We start from the raw sequence: 17,475 nt of genomic DNA, 5'->3' as shown, positions 1-17,475 counted from the left end.
GGAAAGGGCACAGGGGAGGGCAGCAGGGTGGAATGGGCACAGGGAAGGGCAGGCGGGCTGGACACAGGAGTGGAATGATCACAGGGAAGGCAGCAGGGCCAGCCAGACCTGCCTGGTGTCTGCAGGAGGACCTGGCAGAGCAGGATGCAGCCCGGATTTGTGGAACTGGAAAGGGGCAGAGCGAGGAGCAATTACTGCTGTTCCCTCACAACCCTGCAGGGTAGGAGAAGTTCAAGGCAAAGTGAGCAGGCAGCAGAGGCAGCAGCAAAGGGAAAAGCTTTTCCAGAGAGCACATGGGCCGGGAGTTCATTGCTGCTGGAATCTGCAGAGGCCAGAGCAGGCACGGACTCCAAAAGGCAGGAGAACACTTCACAGAGGATGGGGGGCATCAGAGGGAGAGCTGCCAGTGATTCCTCCTCGGGAAAAATCCCTGAGCTGTGTCAGCATGGAACCTGCAGGATTTTCCTGAGGATGAACATCCCTGCGGGGTGGGGGACAGGGGCTCTGTGTGTCCCTCAGATGTGGCACAAGTGTCCCCATCAGAAATATCACAGCGAGCACTGGGGAGCCCTGAAAAAGCTTTTTGTTTTTTTATTCAAAGCCACAATTTCTGAGCTGAGAAAACAGCTCTGCCCCAAATCCCATTCCAGCACAGTGGCAGCAGTTGGAAGCAGGAAACCAATAAATACTGGGGGTAAAAGGAGGGAGTTACAGCAATTAGGAGAAATGAGTTGTTCTGGAGGGTAGGAAATTAACAAGCAAAGCCAAAGACATTGGGGGAAAATCAATTATTACAAAATCAACACAATAAGTACTTTAAAAAATGTGCCGGGAAGAGGTGGAATTCAGGAACTGTCAATTCCAAGTGGAGATTGCAAAATTGTTAATTATGGAGAAAAATGCAAGAGTATTGACTAAATAGTTGGAGCAATTTGGGCTGAGACATAACAGCGTAGGATGTGGGATCTGCCCATGTGTTGGGAACCAACAAAGGCATTCCAAATACAGATATTTGACATAATTGGATGGAATAATTAACCAAAGGGTGGGATTGCTCTGCTCCAGAGGTGTCCATGGAGCTGGGGAGCCTGGATGGGCAGGCTGGGAGGGCAGTGATGCCACGAGCAGCTGGAAGAGCTGGCTGGGGCTGTGCAGTGCTCAGTGTCCTCGGCAGCCCCAGGGAACAACTGGATTAATGGCTAAAGCAGGGAATGGCTGATGGAAATAGCACTGACGTCAGTCACTGTGGCTGATGGCAGGGGACACTGGGCACTGGCATTACGTGACAGGTCTGGCTTTTAAACCTTTCCTAAGGCATGGTCCTGGCCTCCGTGAGGAACAAGGGCTGCTCCAGGCATTCCTGCAGGGCTGGAGAGGCAGAGCTGGCTTGTGTTGGGTACAGAGACTGATGGATGCACCCAGTTGATAGTGGGGAATTTATCGTGATCATTATTTTTATTTTTATTTTGTGTGGATATTGCTCTGAGGTTGGACATTAGGAAGGACTTCTCCATGGAAAGGGTGGTCAGGCATTGGGAGGAGCTGCCCAGGGAGGTTTGGAGGTGTCCAAGGATCACCTGGATGTAGCACTCGGTGCTCTGGGCTGGGGATCAGGCACAGCTTGGACTCGGTGACCTTGGAGGGCTTTTCCAGCCTGGGATTCTGGGATTCCCAGCAGGCCATTGTGAGGCAGAACTGGTTTATCCAGGGCTTGGAGAAGGGAAGCTTGGCTGGGATTCCTCGTGGAGCGAGGTTCTCCTGGAGCATTCACCGCCGCAGTCAATGGTCTGGAAGGAAATCTAAAATCACTGCTGATAAACCTGCGGCTGCCACGGAGATTGGTGGAGTGGGAGATGGTGCTGGGCACGGAGCAGTCATGCAGAGCAATCCAGATTGCTTGGTAAACCATTTAAACAAAGTGCATTTTAAATGCAGCGTGGAGCTGCGCGTGGAGAAACGGGGAATGCTGGCTGATACCCTGGGAAGTGCCGACCTGAAAATGGATTCAAGGGTCACGCTGCATGAGCAGCTCAGGGTTAAGAGGCTGGCACAGACCTCAGGTGGCAAAACCTGCGAGGTTGGAGGGGCAGGAAGGAAGCCCTGGCGAGATGGCACCTGCAGAGGTCACCTCTGATGAGGAGCAGGGAAAAACTGGGGCAAGCAAAGACGAGCGCCCCGAACCAGATTTGCTGTTTGCAGGTTGTGACTTGGACCTGCTGTGTTTGACTCCTCAAACAGAAGGCTCTGCTGTTCTGATTCCACTGCACAAGCAGCTCCTTGTGCAGAGGCCGCTGCCTGCTCAAAGGCTCTTTAACCTCTCCCAGAAAGGTCACACCAAACCCAATTTCTGCGAGTCAGGGGCAGAAAAATTGATTCCGTGCCTTTCCATGGCTCCAGCGTGGGGCTGTGCAGGTGGAGCTCTTCCCAGGGCACAGAGGGAGGGGGGCAGTCCCCGTGCCTGGTGGGGGACAGGGCCTGGGAGCCCTGCAGTGAGAGGAGCCCTTTCGAGGTGACATTTAAAGGAGGTGTTTTGCAGGTAAAAGCGCTGCTGCTGTTGGGACGGAGCCCCCCGGGGAGGGGGTGGGATGGTGGCTGTCACAGGGCTTGGGAGGCTGTTCATTCGTGTTATCACAGCACCCCGAGGAGCCTGGCTTGTCTGCAAGCACGGGGGGAAAGCAGGAGCCCGGAGTTCAGGATGGGCTGTGGCAAGGCAGGAAATTGGTTTCAGCTAGGTGGAGAGGGTGCAGGGGGTTTGCACAATCCCTGTGGGCTGGGAGGGGGCTCCAGAGGCACCTGGGCAGCACTGCCTTGTCCTCAGCTCCTGCCCAGGGGGGCTCACCTGTGCCCTAATGGCAGGGGTGGCACCCTCTGCTCTGGCACCCCACTGGCACAGGGTGCCTGTGTCCCATCCTGGCAGCATCCAAGGCCAGGCTGGACGGGGCTTGGAGCCACCTGGGGTAGTGGAAGGTGTCCCTGCCCATGGCAGGGTGGGATGAGATGACCTTTAAGGCCCTTCCAGCCCAAACCATGCCACGATTCTGTGATTGCACTTGGCCAAAGCTACCACTCTGGGTTTTTTTGCCATAGTGATTATCCCAGTCTTGCCTGCTGTAGGTAGAGGTCACTCCTCCTTATCTGCCAGTGGTCCCAAGCAGAGGCTTTTCCTTTCCAGCCTTTGCCACCCTTAACCTTCTCTTCCCTGAACCAATTTCTCTCTCTTTTTGAAATATTTTGTCATGGTTTCTAAGGACTGCTTGTCTGTGCTGAAGTGGGGCACTTCTACTCAAAACCAGTGCCCAGCTCAGCCTCCTGGCAGCCAGCAGAGCTGGCACACCCCAGCCTGTTCACACATCCCAACACTGATCATTTCTGGGTAGGAGGTTGGCGCCGTGGGTGGATCCCCAGCCCAGATGTGCAGGGATCCTCAGCCAGCTGTGCAGATGTGGCAGATCCATCCCACATCTGTCACGCCAGCAGTTAATGAAAACACAGCTCAGCAATGGACTTGGGACACAAGGTGGAGATTTAATTTGATCTGTGATCCCAGCTGAAAAGGCTGTCTGCAGGAATTCCTTTGGGAATAACACTTTCCAAGTGATTTGCACCCACATTACCCAGGCAGGGATGCACCTTGCTGCACCTCCACTGTTTGCTTGCATTACTTATGAGAAAATCAGCTAAAACAGTGTCAAAAAAAAAAAAACTTCCTCAAGTCAAGCTAGAACATTTACTGCTCCTCCTCCCTCCACGAGGGCTGCTGTCTTTTCAAAGGAAGGAGTTCAATGGTTTGACATGTTTGTTTGTGACAAACCTACAGTGGCTGTTACTCATTTCCTTGTTATCTTGTAGGTACTTACAAAGAGTTCTTTTATCTGCTTCAGTATTTTTCCAGGAACTGAAATTAAGCTAACTGTTTTATAATTCTCCAGCTCTTCTTTTTTCTCATCATTAAAGACAGGCGCTATTTTAGCTCGCTTCCAGTCTTCTGGAAGCTCCCTGATTCTCTACAAATTCTTCAGGAAAAAAAAAAAAAAAAAAATCTTGGGGGAAAAAAAAAAAAGCAGCCCTAACAGCTCTGAAGTTACTTAAATCAGGTCTCTAAGCATCTGTGGTGAATTTAATCAGGTCCAACCAACCTTAAAGCAGCTCATCTAAATGCTCCCTCTGTGTTCCTTCCCTCTGTTCGTCTCAATTCCTTCCCCTTCCTGGCCGGTGCTCGCTGTGTGTGGGACGCCTGATTGCCACTGATTTGTAGTAAAGACACCAGCACACAAAAAAAAAGGTGTTCAGCCTAAACGATGTGTTGGCTCCTCTCTCGCCTCATCACCTTCAGATCCCCATCAGATAATCCCAGTCTTGGGCTCCTTCCTGTGCTCCTGGTGCAGAAATGTCGTGGTGGCTTTTTCTGCTCTCGGTGGTTGCGTTTCATTCCCCGCTCTTGCCCCTTGAACTCGAGCTGCCCTCTCCACTCCTCGGTAATCACACCAAAGGAGGATTTGGTGGAAGGATTTGGAGCAGGATAATGATGTGGCTTAGTGGCTGCTGGCAGGGAGCATGAGGCAGAGCTGGGGAGGGAAAGTGTGAAGTGGGGTCTTTGAACCCACTTTTTGTCAAAGTTCGAAGTGGGTTTTGTGTGCTTAACACAAAAGTGGTGCTGGGGTGACCCTGGGCGGAGAATCCTGAGGATGGGAGCTGGGGTCAGGGCAGGGGAAGGAGGATGTGGCCATGGCTCTGTGCTGGCCATCAGAGAGGTTTTGAGGTGGTCATGGCCATGTGAGGCTCTGGGGTTGCGTTGGGAACCTCCCAAGTGGGGATCCCTGGTCCAGGGTGGGGACAATGCTTGAGGAGGCTGTGCTGATGGGAGGAACTGTCCAGAGCTGTCCTGCCGTGGGAGGGGACATGTGGGTGGCAGAAGAGGCTGGGACAGAGCCGTGAAGGGAGTGGGGAGCACAGGGACCGTGCAAAGTGTGCTCCCCATGTGATGGGGAGCTCTTGGCCGGGGTGGAGCCTGGTGCTGGTCAGGATGGCTCTGGGGATGAGGATGGGGTCAGGCTGGACGACCCCACCCTTTGCCTTCTGCCGGGTGGGTGACGCAACATCTCCTCTCTTGTCTGCAGTTACCTCATCGCCGAGTGACGTTCTCTGCAGCCAGCCAGGCTCAGGACCTGCAGGACCCCTCCCAGCACAGCTACTACGACAGCGGGCTGGAGGAATCCGAGACCCCCAGCAGCAAATCCTCATCGGGGCCCCGCATCGGGCCCCTGGCCCTGCCCGAGGACCACTACGAGCGCACCACGCCCGACGGCAGCATCGGGGAGATGGAGCACCCCGAGAACGGTACGCGCCCGCCCCGAGGCTCCTGGCCCTCCAGGACCCGTGCTCCTGCTGTGGGGCGTGGAGCTCGGCTGGGACACGCTCGGCTGGGTGGGCATGGGAGGATGGGGAGGAGCTGAGGCTCAAAGCAAGAGAGGGGAGAGGTGAGGGTGAGCTGTGGGATGGGAAGAGTCTAGGAGACAGGTGTGGCAGGAGATGGGGGTGGCAGGAGATGGGTGTGGCAGGAGATGGGTGTGGCAGGGGATGGGTGTGGCAGGAAATGGGTGTGGCAGGGGACAGGTGGGTTTGGAATGCTGCAGAGAGGGCCCAGCAGGGTGGTCAGAGATGGCAGTACAGGGGCGAGCAGAGGGGCTGTACCCCAGCCCATGAGGAGCTCATGTGCTGCAGTCAGGGGTCCCAGGGGTGCCTGTCCTCACCTCAGGGGAGCTGGGGTGTGCTGGAGCTCCCCATGTGTGTTTGGGGTCGGAGCTCTGGGAGGTTCTGGGGGGCAGAGGGCAGAGCAGGTTTAGTGGCACAGGCTGGAGTCCCATCGAGCGTGGCGTGGTGGTGGCGAACCCCAGAGCGACTGTCCCTTCACCCTCAGGCCACCTCCCGGCGGGGTCCAGCTTTCCCTGAGAACCCCTGGAGGTGGCTGTGGGGTCACAGCTCTCCCCCCTGCCCCGATGCAGCTTCTCTCGCCGTCGTGCTGCTCGTGCTGCCCCGCCTGGCTGCAGCCCACCCCCCAAGCTGTCTTCTCTGGCCAGCTCCCGTTGCTTCCTTGGGTTTGGCTCTGGCTGTGCACATAACATCTTCTCTCCTGTACCTGCTGCCTTCTGTGCTCGTGTCCCCAGGGGAGGTGGCTGTGGAGGTGGCAGGGTGGAAGAATCTTCTGGGAGGGAAGAGGAGGAGGTGGCAGAGGGTTCTCCTGAAGTCTCCTCCTGTTTCTGGGAGCTTCCTTGACTTTGGGACTGGTGTGAATGGTGGGAATGTGGCTGAGCGTGTGTTCAGCTGGTTTTTAGGGAGCTGCAAACCTGCTGGGTCCCTCTGGTGTGGAACTGGACAGGTCTAGTGGAACATTTCTTCCCAATTCCCAGGTTATTCCTGGAGTAACGCTGGCGTTCTCTGTGTTACAACCATTGGAGCAAGGCGTGGTGGGGTTCCCAAATCCATCTGTTGCACCCTCCTTGTGCAGATCACTTTCTCCCCAAAAGTGCCAGTCAGTCACCTGGGAAGAGCAGTTTGGAGCAGTTCCTGGAGCCCTGGCACACGGGAACAGTACTGGGCTTCCCTGAGAACTTTGGAAAAGAGGCTGGAAGGGTGGTGAGCAAGGAGTTGCCCCATGGATGAGCTGATGGAGGTAGTGAGGATGATGGACCTGGGAGATGAAAGGTTGACCCTGAAATGTGACAGGAAGCTTGGAGATGATGAGAGAGGAGTAGGGCTAAAAGTAGAAAAAAGGGGGAGAGAGAGGAGTGCCTGGAAGGTGGAGGGCAGAGAGGGTTGTCTTGGGATATTCCTTGGGACATTCATTGTGTGCCTGACAGGGATGAGCAGAGCTGGGGAAAGCCAAGGGACACAGCCTGGAGCCCCAGGAATGGCTCCCAAACCTCCCCCATAAACCAGCTCCCTGTCTCGGCACAAGGTGCCCTGTGTGTGTTCACCTCTCAGGAGAGCAGGAATCACCCACACCCATCCACCACCAGATCCATGTGTGAGGCTCCCAGGGAATAACCACAACCCTGTTTCGCTCTCCATCCCCCAGGGTGTCCTGTCTTGGCTCTCTTCCCACAGCAGGGGCTGGGAATCAGGCTCCAGTGGCTCCAGCATCTCTCCTGACCTGTACAGGGTGCAGAGGCCGTGGCAGCTCTCGGGAATCCACCAGCATTATCCTGAGCTGGTGCTCTGCAGATAATCTGGCACGGCAGCCCAGAGGGGCCCTGGGAGCCGGGATCAGGGTCATGATCCTCTCAGGGGATCTGTGAGGGGACCCTGGCCCTGGACAGGTGATTTGGCATTAGGAGGCACTGGGGGTGTTAGACCAGCTTGTGTGGCACATCCACCTCTGTGCTTCTTGTTTGCCCAGACAAGGATCTTGACTTGTTTCCCACAAAGGCTCTCCAGTGATGTGGGACCATCCTGACCTTTTGGGGACTGTCCCACCATGTCCTTGCCTTAGCTTCATCAGCAGCACCAGCCCCTCAAAGAGATCAGATCTTGGGTTTTTGGGCAGCCCAAGCTGTTCTTGACCTCCTGATAAACCGCGGAGACGCGCTGGATCCCGCACCCCCATCCCGCGGCACGAGCCTGACACCACTGTGCATTTTCTCAGCTTTCATCTGGTTATAAATATCCAACATAACAGGGCTTCCATTGCTTTCTCCAGGAGATTATCCCTGCAGCCGAACCAATCTGATAAGCAAGTATGCAAGGCTATTTATAGCTTTTCAACTGGAAGACAGATCCATGCCTTTTCTTTGTAGATGGTTCTTCACTTGATTAACACACATCTCAGTGTCCTCCTTTTTTGGACCCTTTCTGCTGTGCAGACTGCAGTAAAATGCTGTATTGCAGGGGCTGAGCCAGGCCCTTTGCAGGAGGAATTATGCTGGTTCTGGTGAAGACATCTCCAGGAGCTTGGCACTGACGTGGCAGCTCCTCAGTCATCCCAAGCATTAGTTGCTCCTGCTGTTTGCCCACTGTTTCCTCCCCATCCTCAGTGGGGCACACTGAGCTGGGAATTTTCCCAAAGACATCTGTTCCCCCCAGATCCCAGATTTGCTTTGGCTGGAAGGAGCTGGGAATGCTGGTGCTCCGTGGAGGCTCTGCCCTGCCATAATGCACGCAGGGTTTGGATGGGGACAGTGCCAGTCACTCTCCATCGGCCATCGAGAGAGTTTAACAGGATTTCAGGACCAAACACGAGCAATTTAGGAATTGTTACACAGAACTTGTGTTCCCTCTGTCCCTGCATGGTGCAAACATATCTGAGATTGTGATTTATTGGATGAGGCGTTTCTGATTCGTGTTTTTCCACCTCCAAAATCTGTTTTATGGCTGTTATTTAAAGGGGCACCCCATGCCATTTTTAATGCACGCAGTTACAGCCCTGCTCAGAGTATGGAATTAACAACCACCTCATGAGCTTTCCCAACACTCTCCGTGCCGTAGGATCTGCACTTCCCAGATGTTCATGACTTTATCCTCACAGTTCCAGGGAAGAAACTCCGCCGTAGGTGGGGAATGAAATAGAAAATGGCAATTTGCATTTTTCGGAGGTGGCTGCTCGCTCTGGGTGACCCTGGATGAGCTGGCAGCTCCTCCTCCCTCTGCCTTGTTGGGATCCTGGTGTTCCAGAGCACGAGGCAGGAATCTGGCTGCTCCCAAATGCCAGAGCCCAGGCTGAGGTGGGAGCAGAGCTCAGCTTTGGGATTTTGTGGCAGAGCCTGGTTCATCACCAGGGTTTTGCCAGGCCCAGTCTTTTCCCGGTGCTGTCTGAGCCTCTCCCAACACCTGGGCACAGCTGGAGCAGATGGATGGAGACACTGATTCCCAGGTTTGGCTGCTGGGCTCACTAAAACCCCGCCAGTCCAGGTTTTCCTTTGTTTCAGGGAAGATTTAGATGGATGCATTGCAAAGCCAGAAGGAGCAGCTGGTGTGTCTTCCCCGTGTGTGACACGGCCGTGAAATCCCAGCCCGTGATTTCTGCATCCCTTTGGGAATTCCCACTTTGGTAGCACAGTGTGTGAGAGCCCAGGTGAGCCCTCCCAGTGGGAGGTCCTCTCTGCCCCCAGTTTCACCAGCCTACACTTAAATTCTGCTTCAGCTCCTCCCATTTCTTCCCACCGAGTCCCACAACACCAGAATTCCCTCTCCTGGTGCGTACTCGGAGATCCCATTCAGGCAACCCAACATTTAAAGATCTCTTTGAAAGAAAACTGAGTCAGGTCCCTCCCTGTGAGCAGAGCCAAGGCAAGAGATTTTGGCAGCTGGGTCTCTCTTCCTCTCCTCCCACCCTTCCTCGCGCTCCTCCCGGCCATTGCCATCTGCTCCTGCCACCACCACAGACCTGCAGCTCATTCCTGGGCAGCAGCAACATCTGGCACATCTTGGATGTGTGTGGTGCTTTCTGGCAACCCGTGCAGAGGCAGTCTGGGAAGAAGTTTCCCTCCTCCTCCTTGCTAATTTCTGATTATAGTTCAAGCCTTCCATTCCTCCAGCTCATTCTCCTCTCTGCGTGGTCTCCAATTCGCCCACAAGCTTTTGGTGGGGTGGATGTGTCCAGGTGATGTCCCACAGCCCCCCAGCAGCACTTGGTGACATCCACAGCAGTTCCAGGTGCAGGGATGATGTGTCTGGGAGTGTTTGTGTTCACACTGTGACCATGGCATGGAATCGTGGCTGCACCTGGCTGTGTGTGCACTCTGCAGTGCCATGGGATCATGGAATGGTTTGGGTTGGAAAGGACCTTAAAATCCATCCAGCCCCAGCTCCTTTCATGGGCAAGGACACCTTTCCCTATCCCAGGCTGCTCCAGCCTGGCCTTGGGCACTGCCAGGGATCCAGGGGCATTTACAGCTGCTCTGGGAAGTCCATTCCAGGGCCTGTCCACCCTCCCAGGGAACAATTCCTTCCCAGTATCCCATCCATTCCTGCCCCCTGGCAGTGGAAACCATTTCCTGTGTCCTGTCCCTCCATCCCTTGTCCCCAGTCCCTCTCCAGCTCTCCTGGAGCCCCTTTGGGCACTGGAAGGGGCTCTGAGCTCTCCCTGGAGTTTTCTCAATGCTGAGCACCCCCAGCTCTGAGCTCCTTGAGAAGGTGGGTAGCTCAGAGTATTCCCGAGCCAACCATCCCCTTTTCCTGCTCACCACGAGGATGGATTTGCAGCCCTGGGCAGTCACTGCCTCCTGCCTCTGCTTTAGTGCCAGTCATGAGCTGCTTTTTAAGGTTCTCACTGCGATTGTTGTTCAATTCCTCGCAGCCAACAGATGGGAGAAAAAAATTACATTCTGTCTCCTTCCTTGGCACAGAGACTCCTCTAGATCTTAAAACCCATTCTCTTTTTCCTACATTATCTTTAAATGTCCCTTTTGTCTTGCAGAAAGAGTTCCAGGCAAATTTGCAGTCTGTGGAGTTGGGTTTGGTTTTATTTTTCAAATGTACCATGCAGCACTTCTGCTTTGTTGCAGAGGCTGAGGAATGCTTTGGAGTGGGATGTGGGATTCCGGTTAGATCCGTGTCATTCCTGGTCTTTGCTGGATCCAGCAGGTCACACATCTGCCCAGCTGAGCTTGGGTCTGGCTGCTGCTTGGACTCCTCTCTTGCTGAGACATTGTGGGTTTGGGGTTTCTGGAGCTGATCTTCAGCCCTTTTTAACTTCAGGGCTGGAATTCCTTTTGTCCTGAGCAGCAGCTCCTGCTCCTGCCCGGGTTTAGGGTGCCCATGTTCTTTGTGACCATATTCTGTTCCTCATCTGCCTTTGGAAATTATCTCTGTGTCCCTCGGTGATCCTCAGCACCTTCATTTCTTCAGAAAGGAGCTTCTCTCCTTTCCACACTTAATGTTGGTTCATCCCCAAAACCAGCTCCTGGTTTGCTTAATCACTGCTGGGAAAAGATTTTTATCAGGACAGAACATCCAGCAGATTGCAAATGGCCCTGGATTACCCCATCCCAGTTTCAACATTTCTGCCTGAGCTGTAATTCCAGCCCTGTTTCCTTATTTTCCATGTTTTCCAGCCTGTGTCTGGGCAAACTCTTGCGCCAGAGCTGCTCAGGGCAGGCAGTTGTCCTGCCAGGTCACCTTCCTTAATTGTCCCAGGAGCCTGGGCTAAAGAGGGGACGGCTGCTCCCCTGCCCCAGGAGCAAGAACACAGCTCCCAGCCCCAGACAGTGCCTTTAATCCTCTCAAGACCTTCTAAGAAGGCTGCTCCTCGCTTCAGACCATGTCCAAAATAGCTGGAACAATTTATCTGCCTCTCTTGCCTCACAGGATTACGCGGTAACGCACACAAGGGTGTCCTCGAGTTCTCCAGAGATCCTTGGCGGATCCTGGACATCTTTAGAGGAGTTCTTTGAAGAACCCAAATATCCCCATTGGATTCTGGTTGGTTTTTTTCTCCCCATTTCTGTCCCTGAGCCCACATGGTGTGATTGTGAGAGGTCCAGGCAGTGCAGTCACTCAGAGCCGACGCCCAAGGGACAAAATCTCCATATTTCGATGGGAAGGTGCCTTCTCTTGCAGCATATCGATGTCCCCATGGCCCTGTGTGTGCCTGCTGCATTCAGGATTGGATTCTGGGAGTTTTCTGCTGGTCCTTGCCCATTCTGGGCTGGGCTGGGATCTCTTCCATTTCCTCTTGCTGTCTCTGGCAAGCCGGTTGAAATCAGCGAACGCCCTCTCGCTTGTGTTATGTCCTTCACATTCCTCCTGCTCTGAATTTACTGGGTGGAGAAAATCTGATAATTTTTCCTGATCTTTATTCCTCTTTCCTCTCTGGAAGCCCTCCCCAGGATGCTGCTGTCCCTGTGCATGGTGAGTGCACAGCTCGGGGAGGTGACCCTGCCCTCCCTGTGCCGATTTTCCAGGCAATCCTGCAGAGACCCCAGGCCTGGGGAGCACGCTGGGAGCTGCTGACCCCAAACTCAGCCCGCTCCTTGGGACCACTCTTAGGCTCAGTCAGCTCCATGGCAAACTTTCCTTAAGGGAATCAGCTACAAACAGATGGGAATATGGAAGTTTTTAGCTAGGAATTATAAATGAGATTGTTGAGGGAAGGCGACTTCTGCTGTCCCAGGGAAGGGAGGATTTCCCATCTCTCCAACAAGGGAGGCCAAACCGTATCATGGAACTCCTCCAGTCCAAGGCAGGACCATTTTCCATCACATTCCACCTCAGCAGGCCTGGGAAAGGGCTCTCACCTGGCAGAACATGACCCCAGTGACACTAAAACGGGGAACTCAACCCACACAGGACTTGGCATTTTCCTTTTCCCTGGCAATGGTTGCAAATTCCGATGCAAATGCCCATGCAAATGGTCATGCACAGCTATTCTTATCTCTGGGCCAAATCTCAACATCCCTTCTTTGGTAGAAAGTCGATTTTCCAAAAATAGATTACGTCAGCCTCTAACTATTCGTGGCTTCAGCTCGAGTTTGTTAAACCCAGTTCCAGGAAGAGTTTTCCGAATTAGATCCTCGATGGGAATGGGAGGGTGGGGCCCTTCTTTGCTTGTCCCACTTGTTCCTCTCCAGGGAGGACATTTTCACTGGAGTGAGGGGTTGGGTGAAGCTGCTTCAGGCTCTTCTTTCGTGTTTCCCAGTCCATTTTAAAACACACACTTGAACATGGGACTTGCTGCCGTTCCTTTGGACAGCCAGGAATGGGAATGATGATTTCTCTTGAAATCATAAAATCTGTGTGTTTTGGGAGCAGAATAGGCAGGTCCCTCCTGTCCCTCTTGGTTGGCTCACCCCTGTCCCTGTGCCCTCCTGCTGTCCCAGCACAGTTCCGTGGTCAACTGGACAGGGAAGTGACCAGGCTGAGGTTTTGGTGGGTCACATTTTTTGGCCATTTTTGCTCTCCAGACAGAGCAGCTTTCCCACCTTGCTTGCTCCGTGGTTCCACAAAGAGCTGAACTTGCAGGAAGCCAGGATTCTGCGGGAGGCAGGGATTCTGAGCTTGGCATTCAGCTTTAGAACACGTCTAAACCAGAAAAAGCCACCGAGTGTAAAAGCAACAGACAGGCAGGATCCCTCAGCAGCCCCAGACTATTTGTTGTTTTCAAAGACCTGCTTCCTTAGAAAGCTCCTTTTGAAGTAATTTGACGTGCCATTTCCAGCTCCTGTGTGATCTACCGCAGCTATTCCCCCTTTATCTGCCTCCCAAGGCTCGGGAATGTCTCCATAAACCTGCCTGGCAGAGCCTCTGCCCGTGCAAGGGGCCTGCATTAGTGGGGGATTTAAACTTAATGCCAGAGGAGCTTACAAAGTCTCCCATTTGAGCTCCTCGTGGACTCCACACCGCAGTTCCTTTCTCATAAAAATAGTGGGTGGCTGAGTTTGAAGGATCGGCCGGGTGTGGATCCCTCACATGGAAAATCCCTCTCGCCGGCAGGAGACAGAGGATGAGGGATTCATCCCTGTCCCGGAGAAATCAATGGGAGCTTTGCTGTTGAGACAGGTCAGGTGTCAGTCTCAGTTGTTGGCTCTTCCCTGGGATTTGATCCTTTGTGCTCTCACCATTAAAGAATCTCTCTTCCTGTCTCCTTCCCACGGGCTCTCATCCATCCTGATTTGAAGTCCCCTCCGTTAAGTGGCTGGAACGCCGGCGCTCCGCTTCCCCGGCGGAGAGGACACTCCATAAATCTGCCATTAGTCATGGATGTGGCCAGCCATCCCAGGGATAGGCTGCTGTGCCTCAGAGGTTATCAAACCGTGGCAGCCCCTGTGTTTGCCTCTCCCTTCCCAGAGCTCAGCTCCCTGCCAGCATCCAGGGCTCATTTCCCGGGAGCTGAGGCGGCCACGCTTTGCTCAGGGACACAACAGCGACCATGAGTGCTCAGTCCTTGTGTGGCCCGAGCTGGCCTCCCTTTCCAACACCTCTGAGCAGGACAAGAAGCTTCCAACAAGCAGGAATGGGGGAATTTACGTGCTGGTGGTTTGAAGGCTCCTTTTTCCCAGGAGGGACACGCAGGGACATTGTCTGTGTGTGCAGTGGGGTGGAGAGGGGGTTGTGCCCCTGAACAGGGCACAAGGTTCCCAAATGATCCCTGTGAGGCATTTCAGCCTCACTCCTCATGGAAAAGGAGGGCTGAACCTCACTGGTGGGAGCATGGAACCTGCCAGGGTGTCACGGACACAGAGTCCTACCTGGATGCTCCTTCCAGGGCTGTATCCCTAAAAACAAACATCCAGACCTCATTCCTGGGCTGGAGGGACAGGAACAGGGAAGGATCCCCACAAACTGTTCTTTTCCAGGGCTCTTGTCTGGCAGGGATCTCACATCAGAATGAGCTGGATGATGAGGAGTCTGCTCGTGGTGGCTCTTGGATATGCTTGGATTTACACTTGGCACCTTTACGCCAGCACGAGACTGGTGTTGTCGGGCTAAAATAACATCATTATTCCAGTGATTTGGGGTAGGCTGGCAGCGATGCTGTGAATCAGGAATAAATCAACTCACGTGGCCCATGGGTGAAATCTGTGACTCTCCTGTAGTCTGTGTTCTGTATTGCTCAGATATAAAATGTTCTTCCAGGGGTGAACCCTCCAGACAAGGAACATGGGAGAGGTTGGGGAAGGGATCCAGCAGGAAGAGCAGGGTTCCTGGGAACAGCGGCTCTCCATCAGCTGTGTGTGTTTGGGTTAGCACAACCTGCTTGGACGTGAGGAAACGAGGAGGCAGCAGGAAAAGGAGGAGGGGGTCAGGATGTGATCCCTGCTCAGGGATGTCGGAATGGCTGTCGTGTTGTTTTATCGCTGCCGAGGAAAGAGAAAATGGAGCAGGGAATGCAAAATGACAGAGAGTGAGGAGATGTGATATTTGCCTGATGTATTTTGCTGGTAATTAGCGTAATGCCAATTAGACAGAAGTAATTTTTTTTTTCCCTTCTTCAGCTGTATGAATTATTGCTGGAATATATGCCAGCTCAAACCGAGATATTAAACTCGGAGTGATGTGGAGATCTCTGCTCCTTGAGGATCTCTAGATGAAATTACCCAGACAACAGGGATCTTGACAAAAGTAAGGCTGACTCTATCCAGAAATAAAACGAATCAAAGCCAGAGGAATTTTTGTATGCCACGTCTGGCGTCTTGCTGCTTATTAGCCACACAGAAAGGGGCCCCCACAGAGATGCAGCAGCATCAGTGAGAAAAGGCAAATATCTCGCCTTTCCTGCAAACAATGCCACTTCCAGGCTATTGTTCCCCTATCAGCTTCCCTGTGGAGCAGATCCCGAGCCCTTCCCCGTGCTCGGGCTGCAGGTAAGCCCTGCCCAAATTCCATTTGTCATTCCCCGAGCCCTGTTTTCTCCCACACCGGGACAGCAGCGCCGGGGATGTTTTGCCCCCGGGTCCCCCGGGATGTGAAGCTCTTTAATGATGATGTACGGCTTCCTTCAGAGGGTCAATTGCTGGCCTGGACCTCTCCAGTCGCGGATCCCTCGGAGCTCCCTGCCTGGGCACAGGCGCTGCTTCGCTCCGTGCTGCACACGGATTTTCCCTGCATGAGGAGCAGACCTGCTCCTCCCTTTGGAAAAATAACCGCTAAAAACGATGCCCTTGGGCCGATTCGGGAAATTTTCATCCATCTCTGTTGGACCGTGAAATCCAAATCTTCTCGTGATCATCCTGCTGCTCCCTGGTGCTGCGCTCTGGGCAAATCCCCTTTGCCAACCTGCCTCTGACGTGGTGGGGGGGATGATGTATCGCGCTTGTCCCGCCTGGATTTTAGGATTTTGTAATCCTCGCTGGCTCTTTAAAGCGTGTTTTATTCATGGCAGCCTTCAGGACTGCCTCTGGCAGGCCTCCCTCGAGTGGTGCAAACTTTATTGCGTCTCTCCTCCAGCATCCTGTAAACTGCAGCACCCAGGGGTAGCTGGAGTTTGATATTCCCTATCGGAAGCGATTATCCATCTTTTCCCTGCTTTCCCGCAAGGGCTTCTTGCTGCCATCCTAAAAACAAACACAGGGCACAGCAAAATTCATCAGGATCGGGTTTTTTTCCCATCACCAGGCTGCCCCGTTCCTAAACTTCCCCACATCCCGTGTTTGCTCCTTCAGCTGGATGCTTTGGCGCTGATCCCTCCCTCTTTTCCAGGAGAAGGGGATTTCTCCCCAGTCCTGGAGGATCCTTTCAGTGCTTGGTGGGCAATCACAGCAGGAGGGCAAACGGTCCAATTCCATGCCCAGGGTTGGTTCCTTGGGGTGAATTTTGCCTGCACCACAGGAGGACGCGACCGGCGCTGCTCCCGCCACGTGCCAGCCCCAGAACCTGTCCCCGCCGTGCTCCCACTGCAGATTTTCAGCCTCGCAGTCTGTGGGCGTCAGAGGCGTCAATAAGGAGCGTTTTCAGCTGCTCTGTGGCACGGCTGCACTGCAGAGAAAGGGGCTGGGCAGTCCAGGGGTTTGGGGCTCTGGATCTCCAAGCAGTCAGCAGAGAAACGGCCCCATTTGGTGTGGGATCGCTCCCGCAAAGTTCCCCGGCTCTGTCCCTGCTCTAACGCTCCCGGGACTGCTGTGTGTTGGATTTCAGGGGGGTGTGGTTCCCCAGGGCTGGGTTTGGGATCCAGGGCTCTGTGAGCCTCCATCAGGCACTGACATTTCCCCTCAGTGCAGCCCAGGATCCCTCACCCTGCATTCAGTGCCCGTCCCCTGATCCTTCTCACAGCCACCAAAAATTCCGGCAGGGATCTGCCTCTTCTCCCTTGGTGTCTGCAGGACAGCTCGGGCAGGGTCAGGACAGGCTGGAAGGACATGAGGGTGCTCCCTTTCCTCGGAAACAGCCCAGGAAAGATCCGTGGCAAGGAAACAAAGCGTCCGCATGCAAATCCATCCTGTCATTTCCTCTCCCGGTTTCCTTGGGGTTTGGCTTGACTCTCTTCCAAGGGCTCTTCCTTCTCCCTGCTCTGCTTCCCTCCGAGTGGTCTGGGTTGCCTTTGTTTGCAGATCCCCTCCTCGAGACGAGCCCTTTTCATAAACTTGTGATTTCTTTTGTCACTTAAACACCTCCCCGGGCTTCAAAGGCCGGGAACAGCACTTGGCTCTGTGGCTCCCGGCCCCCCTGCTCCAACGATTTCCCCCCATCCATTGTCCTGCCCGGGAAGGATTATTAAATTGTTGATGGAGCTGAACAATGGTTCTGTTCAAAGGCAGACATGCGAACGCCACTTCTTTTCTCCTTGACACAAGAGCTTTAATACCCGGGAACAATGAGAGGCAGCCACCAAGGAGCAGGCACTGGAGAGGGCTCACAAAGCCAGGCCGGGATTCCCAAATCCCAGTGCACACGAACTGGTGCTCCTTGGAGTGCTCCCCGTGGCTGGAGGTGAAGTGAGGGGTCTGACCCTGCTAAGAATTTATTAGAAATAATTCAAATATTGCCTGTTAATACTGGCTTGTGTGATTAGGACATGAGCAGGGGGAGGGAGAGGACCACCCTTTG

General features: G+C 53.9%; 1 protein-coding gene across 4 annotated transcripts in view; it reads left to right on the top strand.

Annotated features, from left to right (window-relative positions):
- The window catches only part of PCDH1 (protocadherin 1), a 57,523-nt gene that overhangs the window by 23,612 nt on the left and 16,436 nt on the right, over positions 1–17,475 (top strand). For all 4 annotated transcript variants that reach the window (XM_056502127.1, XM_056502125.1, XM_056502124.1 and 1 more), the window contains exon 4: positions 5,118–5,337. In XM_056502127.1, coding sequence (XP_056358102.1) covers positions 5,118–5,337 — 220 coding nt within the window. The remainder of the gene's footprint in view (positions 1–5,117; positions 5,338–17,475) is intronic.

This window comes from Oenanthe melanoleuca, chromosome 13 (assembly GCF_029582105.1).
Source record: "Oenanthe melanoleuca isolate GR-GAL-2019-014 chromosome 13, OMel1.0, whole genome shotgun sequence".
Classification (NCBI taxonomy): Eukaryota; Metazoa; Chordata; class Aves; order Passeriformes; family Muscicapidae; genus Oenanthe; species Oenanthe melanoleuca.
The sequence above is the reverse complement of the archived record's forward strand: the minus strand, read 5'-3'. Positions and strand labels throughout refer to the sequence as shown.